Here is an 11,370-nt window from a genome sequence, read left to right as displayed (position 1 = left end):
GTTATTTTGGGATTATCTCTCAGAGTCTCCCAAACTCATTGACCAGGTTGAGATTGACAATTATGGATCTATAATCAAGTCTGACATTTTAGGCAAGAGATAACTTGCCATACTTAATTCTGTATATAAAATGTGAAAAGCGGGACAACATGGGACAAATATTTTAGAACCAATAATTTGAAATGATTGATTTCAAATTATTTCATTGAATGCGTTAATAGTTTACATTTGCATTATTATACAATGGATACATAATTTAAAAAATCTAGTTAAAAAATTTTAAATGAATTAAAATCAAATATAACTTTTCCCCCATTTTTGATTATTTTTGATATATTTTGTTTTTGCTCTGACAGTGATGAAAAATAAAAATATTTTGATTTAATCCTGAAGGCAAAGATAAATTCAAAAAAGCAACTGAAAGTTCTTGGAATGAACTTGAGAAATCTCTAGGTATGGCATAGCTCATACTTATTATTCACATAAAAGAAGGGAGGGGCAATGGTTAGAGCTTCAAACAGGATTGTTAGGCTTCTGCTATTGTTAGGCTTCTGGGGTTGCTGATGATCAGATTAAATGATACTACTTAACACTGTTCTTATTAATGGATCAGCCTCTTACTCGAATGGATTAGTGCTTCTAAATTGCAAATTGTACTGCTACTACAGAGTTATAATGAATGAGAAGACAGTAATATTTCTTTTTACCAGAATTTTCCAGTGGGTCCTGTGGAACATGTGCTCCTTAGAATGTTACTAGCTGTTATTCAAAAAAGTTTCTGTAATCAAATTAACCTGGAAAACACTGAGCTAACTGAAATTACATCTGTAGTATGTTTCTTCTCCCCTACAAAGCATTTAAATTAGAAACTTTGCCGTTTGACCCTACAACACTGTATTTGGAGAGTATCTTTGGAACCTGTGTTCTGTGAAACACGCTTTGGGGAACACTGTGACTCTATTACTCCTGTAGTGTGCAGCTAACTAGCTCAAAAGTTTCGATATCGACGATTTCACCTAGAGGCAGTTAAATAGGCGTCAGCGTGGTATCTAACAGTCATGTCATTTCTGGGTCAGGAATGCTGGTGTGATGAGTTAAGGCAATTTGGGGGGGGAATAGTAAGGGAATAGTAAGGGGGAATAGTAAGGGAATATCGGTCTAATGATGGTCAAAAGGAGGAAATATTTTTCTGCAATTGGGAAAATAGTGCTTTATCCGGAGTATATACTCCTATACTTTCAAAGGTACAGTGACATGTTGCCCTTTCTAAATCTTCTTCATTGACACAGCTGCAAGAGAGTTTGATCAGGCAACAACTCGGGGGAAAAAATCAGGAAGTCAAGGTATACCTGTCAAAGAAAGGCGTGATCACTGCCATTGTGAATCCCTCATGAATTGCCAGATATCCCAGTGATCCAATTCAACGGTGTAACCAATTTCCTAGAATTACTTCAGATAGGATTGAAACGATGATGTCATCACTCTCATGCAATCCTGTTTGCACAAAATGTATGAGTGCTGAAATCATTAAAGGTTTATGAAATAAGGTCTGTTTTAAATTATCCGGATTGCACATGCTCCTTCACTCTGTAAAACATTCTCTGTAATACTCTTATTAGACAAGATTCAAGAGGCCAATACCTTCTCTCAAAGGCAGGAATAGAATGTAGCCACTGGTTACCAGTAATGTGTACATATGTGTATTAGAACAGCAACTTCAGAATTAAGTGCCTCGGGCTAACCGGTCACATAAAATAAATGCAGGTCTTGGGAACTAGCTTTAGAATTTTCTATGTAAGTATTGTTTATTCCTTTGACTTGAGAACTGCAAATACAATGAATTAAAAAATAATTCCTGGCCTTCTACCCCCAACCCAAATCTCCACCCATTTTAAGGGTACAGATTGCCAGTGGACTAGCAGAGCCACACATTAACGAGGCCCTGGGCTTGGCATCTTGCAAGGGGCTCGTAAGTACAGGATCATTCGTTCCCAGATTTATTTCTAATAGACTGTAAAACCATTCCAAATTTGGCACCATGGGGGCTATTGGCAATGAGAACTCAGGCTAGGGAGTCTGGGCAGCCTCGGGTGACAATTTCAAAGCTTTGGCAGTGCCGTTTAGGGAAGCTTCACATGCAAACTTCTCAAATCAATTTCCCTAATGGCTAGATTCAACCTTCCTTGTCCCTGGAAAATGAGAGCAGCCATGAGCTACAGGGCACCTAAAGGGGTGATGTCTGGAGACCCCCGACAGCTGGGGGAGGGTTGGTCTGGAGAGAAACTCCAGGACAGTGGGGCAGAGCAAAGTACTCTGATTTTAGGCACAAGTATTACTCAAGCTGCTACTATTTTGCCTAGAACGTCTATCTTTTTAAAAATCTACAAGCCAAAGTGGGAGGAAAAGAGGCAGAAGGGAATAGGAAATACACAAATTACTTGGTTAAAGAAATTCAGAAATGAATTAATTAATTCAGAAATGAATTAATTCTACAAAGCAAAACTCAGAAGATGCCTTGTGAACCTCAGTAGAGAGGAAGTCATGAACTGCAGCACCCAGCGCCATCTACTCTTTTGCAGGGCAAATAAACACTCATTGACTAATTTAATAGCTGTTCTTTTTCATCTTCAGCAAAACATTACCTATTTTCATTTTAGACAAAAACAATGATCATGGAATTTTAAAATGTCTTTTCCTTATTATTATGAATTTGGGGGTTAAGTTAAAAAGAAAAAAAGAAAAATTGACCGTGTACCATAAAATGCTGAAATTGCTTATTCCTTAACTTCGGTTAGATTGTGGGCTTTGGTAACTGTCAAGAATTAGAATATCCTAAATCTCCAGGCAAACTCAAGTCACCTGGCCTGAGCATTCCATCACTGACCACAAACAGCACGTTTCCCACATCCCCCTCCCGACTCCCACCCCTAATACTCTCATCCGAATGTTCGGTGTCTCTCAACAGGTAAATACCTCAATCTAAAATGGTGCTAGATATTTTGTACTACAACATTCTACGGCTAAAAATAAATAAGTAACCAAGATTCTAATTCTAATGTTAGAAATTCTATGGTACAGTTTACCAAAGTAAGCAAATCCTCGGGACACCATTATTAATTCTCATTGCAGTCACAGAAAGGTAAGTGCTTGGAGAAGTGGGAGCAGACTGCAGTCCTCGGTAGCCACAGGGGAATCTTTTTATCTTCCCCAGTTCTCTCCTGGAGCTGCTTCTGGAAAGCTCCGCAGCTGAAGAAAGGCAGTGGAGGAGGTGGCTAGTGACTGGGGCTTTCGAGAAGCTGTAACTACAAGCGCCCACTCGGAAAGAACATAACCTGGTGGATGCCCTGGCATTTCAGCCACAGAGGGGTGAGAACACAACGAAAATTCTTGTTTGGCTGTTTGAGCCACCTCAATCAGGCAAACAGGATGACCTGGCACTTTCTGTCAATGAACTTACAAAATACTGAGATTGGAAGTGTGACTCTGGTGATAGGAAACGGAGAGCAGCAAGCTTGGCTCCCAAATAACTCTGGCCGTTTAACAATGCAGGTTTGAACTTGAATTCCCAACTAGCTTTGTTGCCATTGCATGGTTCGCCTGGGGAAAGCTACCCGCTGTGGATGGGGATCTGCAACCAAATGTTAAAGGCCGCAGCTTTCCCACTGTCATGGGAAGCACATCCCGGTAGTTCACCACCAAATTCCAAAATGCGGCTGGGAACTCCGTACTGGGTTTCAAGAAACACACACGCAGTTCTAGGCTGCTGCCTCTCAGAACACTTCTTGAAAGACACTTGAAAGTCATGAGGATAGGAGAAAAAAACTCACAAAAACTGGCAGCTGGAGCTCAATTCAGGGTCGTAAGCTGGTGAGCTTTCTTTCCCAATGCAAACAACAGACTTCCCAAAGGGCACTGTGACTTACTCAGCCATTATTTTCCTCTACCTACCCTTAAAGATGAAAAGGATTATGGCATTGTGATTTGCCTTTTTCACTTCCCTTAATAGGTTTTTTGGTAACATAAGACAAAAAATCGTGGTGTCTGGTAGTGAACTTTAACAGCTGCCTATTACATAAGGTAAGGTGGAAGCAAAAGGTTAAGGTCATGCACAATTAGGATTAACGCACGAAGACTGGTCAGGTGGTACACAAAGTCTATTTAACTCATGAAGGCAGCGAGGAATAAAGGGTATTTCTGCTGCGCAGGCGGCTCTCATCGTCCTCACTTCCCTCAGTCTCCGAGAGCAGCCATGGAATAATAAACCATTCCAAATCTGTTTCTGGGCTGCTGCTGAGTAGAAAACCTGGGCTCAGAAGGACAAAGCATTCTCAGGACACCTCTGTCCTCAGCAAAGGCCACCGCCGCATGAGCCCTGACTCACAGGCGACGACGCTGTGGCCCGTCTCTTGCAGCTCTGGGAGGCCTGTCCTGCTCACTGCTCCAAAGAGAGGACACCAAGTCTTATACCTGAAGGGCCCTGTAAGTGATCTTGAAAAGAATCTTAAAAGGGAGAATATATGGCACGTATGCCATTCACTTCATACATGTGAATCTACAACTATATATTTATATATTTTTGAACGTCGGATGAAAGAGTTGGGAAACACGAAGAAACCATATTCCAGTCTCTCACTTCATCGGCCAAGAGCACCCTCTGTTCATCATCACTGAATACAGACCTAAGACTGCCAGGGAGGGGGAATCCCATGTCTGGGATGGATGATCCTAACTGTAACTTCCGTACTTTTCACTACATTAAAAGAGACCAGTGGGTAGAAAGTTCTTTAGTCTAAGGCAGCTGACACCCCGAAGGGTTCACTGCTCTTCTGTTTTGCTGCTATTCCTGAACTTCACCACCATGACTGTTATATTGTCAGGGCAGCCTCTGTAAAATGACTGTAAAACTATGCTCTTGGCTCCAAAGTGAGGTTCATCCAAGCGCTCCTTGATGAATCGAACAGCCTCTTCATTGCTGAAAGCATCCCAGAGGCCATCTGATGCCAAGATCATGAACTCGGGCTGGAGCTTGTCCAGGTCAAAGGTCAGGATATCTGGATCTGGGATGACAACGTTGAGATTTTTCAGTGGATAATCCCCCAGGGATCGAGACATGGCCAGGATTCCCTGGACCCTCCAGGAACCGTTGAAACTGATGAAACCACCTGGAAAAAGAATGAGCCCATTAGCCCGACCAGCTGATATCTCACACACCTGGTACAGTCGGGCATGTGTACGAAAGGCTGACCTATTGCATGTGACATATTGCATGTGTTCCCCTCGCCCTACCCTGGCTCTGCCAGGAAGGAATGGCTCTCCTGGTCCACGGCTTGGGGTTTGACACTCTATCAGTAGATGCTCTTGCCCTCATGCTTGGTATCTTAAAGCAATTCAAGAAAATATCAATAAGAATATTGAGGGTAAGAGACACGTATGGGTGAGGGCATCAGTTTTAACTTAACGACCACCTGACAAGCTCAGTGATTGACAGACAGTAGGGAGTCCTAGGGGATTCAACGAGAGTGGAAAAAGAGTCCTGAAAGGCAGGTGAACGGCTACCAGAAACAACCCCTGGGATCCATCATTTAACTTGAGGCCGCTTTTGACTGTGCCTATGTAGAGCTCAAAACAACACCCCAAGCAGGATCGGTATTAAAGAACTTTGTATTTTAGCATGGTGTTTCAAGGCCTGGGATCTCGGGTCAGACTGCTTGGATTTGATGTCTGGCTCTATTGCTTCTAGCTAAGTGTAGCTTTGGATGAGAAACTCTCATCCAAAAAGTTTCCTCAGTTTCTTTGGCTGCAAAATGGAGACATTAAGAGTACCTATTCCATTGAATTGTGAGAAATAAAGGAGTTATTCCATATAAACCACTTAGCACAGTACCTGAATATAACATGCACTCGGTATTATCTATTATTATTTTTCTTTAAGGTAGTTAGGACTTTGTTCTTTCACATATTGTTTGTCAGATAGTTATTAAATAGATTCTTTATGCAAAGTGATTTGCAGGCTATAAAGTTATACAAGATCCAGACTTTTCTCTAAAGAAGTAGACGAGCTGGCAGGAAGGAAAAGCCATGTATATTAACAGCTACAAACACAAAGCAGTATTCTTTCAGGGAGAGACTAGTCCCTGCTAAGTGCTGTAGGCAGATAGAGGTTGTGATGATCAGGGAGGAGTGAGCATTAAAGCTGGGCTGTGAATGATGGGTAAGACTTCTACAGACAGGGATGTATGAAAACATTCCAGGACGTGTCGTCTCATGGAAAAGAGCATGGCCTCTGGAGTCAGACAATCCTGGGTCTCAATTCAAGTCTCACCATTTGCTAACTATGTGTCCTTGGGCACACAAGCCTCTTGGAGGCTCCACTTTCTTGGTTGTAAAATGAAGATAACGTTATAAATTGGTCTCATAAGTCAAGGAAAGAGAAAGTGTGTGTAAATCACTAGGCCTGACTCCCAGCACAGAGTGAGCACATGATAGATGGCAGCTGATATTACTGTTGTTGTTGGAAACAGCACCAGGAATGGCTATAGAAAGCCCAACATGTATTTGGCCCAGACTGGTTGCAGTGAATTGCCATGCAAAGCAGGAGTGGGGATAGATGTCCTGAAAGAAAGCCTAAGGTGAGAGAAAACACACATCAAGATAATAAAACCAATCATCTTTCCTTAAGCCTTGCTATAGAATACCTCCTGGACATAGCAGGTTAGATTAAGCTCCTCTGATACAGTGTCCAAATTTGCTGCTATAAAAAAAATCACTGCAGGGTGCAGGTGGTGGGTATGGCATGAAAGAAGAGGGAAGATAAAATGCGAGTGACATTTCAGAACAGAGCACTGGATGCTAGGATGACATTTCCAGGTGTATTGTAAACACATCCTTGCCTGCTTACAGAAGAGCAGGCTAACTGTATCTTAAGTTCAGGTTCACAGCGGACTCCTGGGGAGATGGTGTCTTTGTAAACAAGGAAGCCAGAATATTTCACTCATACGGCCTGCAGTTCATTAAAGCTTGATAGATGTTCCTGTAAAATTGTTCCATCTCATTAACAGAAAACCTGACCAAAGCTTTCATTAAAAATTATTCTGTCTCTCAATCAGTTACTGAAGCAGGATGGTGTAATAAAATTCAACATTTTTTGACTCAACAGTACAGCTTCCTACTGAGAAAACTCAAATGTTGATTAGGTTCCGGGCAGAGCTGACCTGTAGAGATTGAGAGTCAATCTGCAGACTACTCCTAGGCAGCAGGGGCCTATCCTGGTCAGAGGCCCGGGGTACATGAGTGCCCTCCTGGCAGCTGGGCCAGCCACCTGGCATATTATGCAGAGCCTACACATTGTCAGAGGGGAAGGAAGGATTCCCCCTTTCTGCAGGTAGAAAAGAATCCTCCCAAATCAAATTATAAAAATATAACCACCGATTAATAATATTCCTTCGAGGCTTTGTCCTAGTGGCACCTTCGTGAGGCCTACAATGACCACCCCTGACACTCCCCATTTCCCTTACCTGCTTTATGTCTTTCCATAGCAGTTATCATCTTATAATAGACTACATTTTTACTTATTTATTTTATTTCTTAATGTCTGTCTACTACATTCTCTACCTCTATCCCAATTCCAGAATGTAAGTATATATTCCCAGCCCCTAGTTGTTGAAAAATGAAAAAAAGAAAAAAAGGACCACCCCCCCTCCTCCAAATTATTCACTTATATCAGGCACTGCACTAGGTGCTGGGAGGATAGAAATGAACAGACTAAGTTTCTGCCTCAAAGAGTTCAGTTGAGAAGGCAAAACAGATAAGAGAACTTGGTATGAGCATACATTATGAAAGGTGATCCAAGAGGTCCACACAAAATATTGGGAAAAGACTGAAGGGGTACCTAACCCAGACTAGGGGAGCCTATGGCACAGTGTGACAGGGAAGGCTTCCAAAAGGACACTCTTAAATTAAGTCTTATAGGACAAGTAATTGTCACCCACTCGACAGTGCGGATGGCACTTCCGAAGGCACAGAGGTATCAGAAACATGGTTCATTTGGGAAATGGCTAGCAGTTTGGCTGGAGGAATGTGGGTTATGGCAGGCAGGGGACCAAAGATCTCATTAGCTTTTAAACTAGTAAAGGGCTTTTTTGGCCCTTTTGGAATCTTTGACCACGAAGAAGGGCAAATTTGTAGCCATTTATTTGTTAGGAGATGCACAAAGCCCCGTCTCAGCTACCTCAGCCTCTATGCTAATTTACTAATCGCTGGTAACGGAGCATCTTATGTGCCAGGATAGCCCCCTCACCCATGTTCGGAGGCGTTCACAAGCTCACCAGCTCTCTTTATCCTCTTTCTCTCCTTCAGTTGGTAAGGCTTGTGATCATGAGACAAAGGAATGGCGTTCCCGTCCTTGTCACATAGAACCCCACGCGAGTCACCCACATTGGCCACAGTGAGGTCTTTATCTGATAGTAGAGCAATCAAACACGTGGTACCTGAAAAACAGAAGGGAGAGAGGCAGTGTAGGAGGTCAGCAATGCTTGGAGGTCAGGCTGCTTCCTGTGGTTACTGGATTCGTCAGTCATTAAAACTGCTCCTGCTGGGTGAGAATCTGACTCCAGCCACTCTGGGAAGGGCTATTCATTTCAACAACACACGAAATCTGACACTCAATTTTCTTAACCATGTTAGAGTGTCACTGAAATAGGCTAGGATAACATTATCATTTTTCGTCTATGTTACACTTAATTTAAACACATATTACACTTAAAAGGATTAGAAGAGAATCAAAATCAGTTTGAAGCTTCAGACAATTGATACATATTTTCTGCTTTTCATTGGCGTCAGTTTCTGTGAAGTCCCAGTTGAAAGTGCGGAGGATGGGGATAGAGAGGGCTCCTCAGCTGGAAGGCCTGGAACAGCCAGTAAATGACAGATGCCAGCAGCCAGATCCCACGGAGCATCTAGGATCCATCTGGAGCCTTGAGGGAGCCACTTATACAGTCTGACAGCAAAGACTGGTGGTCAGAAACAAGTCAGCTCCAGGGTGTGATGGGGGAAGGCTATAAGGGTGGAAGCAGAAACACCTACTGTAATGACAGAAACGAGGCCTCAGTAGATAGGAGGTAGGGGTGGGGGTGGTTAGAGTCAAAGGGAAGCAACACTGAAGACCTGCTTGCTGAAGCCCACACGAGACACAAAAGGACAAGTTTTACTCAAACTGGTCTTGGAATGAGGATGGATAAAAGCGAATAGAGTTGGACAGTCTGGTCTAGTTGGAGGCTGCCCTCCTTACCTGCCTGGTGCCCTCTGTCCAGCTCTTACCTTTTCTCCTCCCTCCCTCCTGACAGTGTATGTAAAGCCTGCTGAAATGCACGACCCTTAGGTCATGTTCCATAGCAGAATACAAACTGCATCTAAACAGCTCTTTAGTCTTCACAGAACACCAAAAAAGGCTGAATTCTTAAATAGACATACAGAATAAATACAGGTTGATATCAAGAGCAGGAGGATAATTAGCATATTCAGTTATGATAGTTCTATTCCATTCTTAAGCCTGTTTGACCCTCATCAGAAATGGAAGCACATGAAATGTTGGTTAACTCAGGAATTCTGAAACAAAAAGCTTTGTGAAAGAAAAAAAGACTCAGAGATTATTGAAGCAAATCACAAATCTTCTACCTGAAAAAAACTATAAGAGTAAAACAAAAGAACAATTCATAAAATTACAAAAAATTATTCTCAGTTTTTGATATCAGCTGCATTTTGGTCTTCAACTAGCCTCACTTTGTCCTTAAGCATCTGATTGGGTTAAATGGTCTAACACAATCAGAGCCTAAATTCTCTGATAAGACATGCTCATAGAGTTTGAAAAGTGAAAAAGAAACATGATGTCACTGACTATTACATGGCCTAGGGGCATCATATCAATACAACTCTTGGAGCTGTCTATCTCTAAGGCCCTCTTCCCTTCTCAACTCTGTACACTTTGAAAGAGCATGTCCCTGGCTTTTGCTTCCACTACCACTGAAGTCTCTGCCGTCAACTTAGTTGACTCTCCTGAGGTCCATACCAACTGCTTATAGGTGTTTCCATTTGCTGCACTACAGAGGATCCTGGAAAAGGCTTTGGGGTCGCCACGTGAGGGAAGCAGAGGGATCCACCTGGATGAGCTTTCCTAACCGTATTTCAGCCACAGCAGTTCTCTATCTGTTGATAGCTGTATCGGGCTACTATTTGGATTTTTTTTTTTTTTAAAGAGGGGAGAGGTCATTCTTATAGCTAGGAAAAAATTAAAATTTAATTGTATATGTCATTAAGAACTATTGAAATGTTTTAAGCAGGATAATGACATGATAAGATCCATTTTAAAAATAATTTCAATGGCATCGTAGGAGATAAACTGGAAGCAAGGAGAACAGGTAGAGTTAATGAGGATCTGAATTAATGTGGTAAACACAGGAATACAACCAGAATAGATCGATTATAGAGAATGAAGGAAACAAGGGAGAGGGGGAAAGGTTTAATGTTCTGCGGTCTAGATGGGGAGAACTGGGTGCTCCACGGACAAGGACTTCAGAGGATATCTGCTTGGGGCTTCTGAGAAAGGCTCTTTCCCACTAAAAGAGACACAGTGCAGAAAATGATGTGCTTCTTTGGCCTAATGTTGGCTCATGTGTTTCCCAGAACCGTGGCAGTCATCTTACAACTATGAGGGGCTATGATTCAGGGTCAACACACTGTGACAAGAACGAGAGAGCAGAGGGCTAAAGAGCTTGCATCCCTGAGACATCACAGAACTGCTGAACCATCCTGGAATCATCCTATTACTGTTCTGTGAGACAGTAAATGTCTTTACTGATTAAGCCCTCTTTAAGTTGGATGTTTTGTTCTTTGTAGTAGCCTGATTCAGGGGCTTAAAGTCCAACAAGTGACTTACTGATGAGAGATTTAGAGTATTGGCTATTTTGCTTTACTCACGTGTTGGATATATTTAAGATTCATGGCCTGCCATCATTTGTCAATAACACAATCCTACTGTTTTTATGAGTGCACGAGATCTACCCCATAACTTGAATTTCAGGAATATACCACTTTGAGAAAGTGGGACTGTCTATGTTAACAGCAGAATCTTAGACGTGGTCAAAATGGGTGAGCCCCAGACAGTGGAATTAGAGTTGGAGATAGTGTTTGGAATCACTGAAATGTCACCACTTCCTTCTATAGAAACCTGCCTGCGTCCTGGCTGGAGGCCCAAGCATGTTAAGACAATAAACCAGGATGCTTTACTGTAAGCAATTTATTGTTTGTACTTTGTAGTCTTAGCTTGGGATTATAAGAGACAGTTAATAATCTAATCTTACTTCACAGAACAAACTA

The 11,370-nt window shown here is 42.2% G+C and overlaps 1 protein-coding gene across 1 annotated transcript in view; it reads right to left on the bottom strand.

Moving 5' to 3' along the window:
• Positions 1 to 4,038: 4,038 nt before the first annotated feature.
• The window catches only part of PPM1L (protein phosphatase, Mg2+/Mn2+ dependent 1L), a 76,740-nt gene continuing 69,408 nt past the window's right edge, over positions 4,039 to 11,370 (bottom strand). Inside the window, exons 3-4 of the mRNA XM_011380752.2 lie at positions 8,325 to 8,486; positions 4,039 to 5,162 (exon numbers count right to left, since the gene is read on the bottom strand). Of these exons, the coding sequence (XP_011379054.1) occupies positions 4,816 to 5,162; positions 8,325 to 8,486 (509 nt within the window). The 3' untranslated portion in view covers positions 4,039 to 4,815. The remainder of the gene's footprint in view (positions 5,163 to 8,324; positions 8,487 to 11,370) is intronic.

This window comes from Pteropus vampyrus, unplaced genomic scaffold (genome assembly GCF_000151845.1).
Source record: "Pteropus vampyrus isolate Shadow unplaced genomic scaffold, Pvam_2.0 Scaffold12, whole genome shotgun sequence".
NCBI classification, from domain to species: Eukaryota; Metazoa; Chordata; class Mammalia; order Chiroptera; family Pteropodidae; genus Pteropus; species Pteropus vampyrus.
Note: the sequence above shows the minus strand (reverse complement) of the source record. Positions and strands in the feature narration are given on the sequence as shown.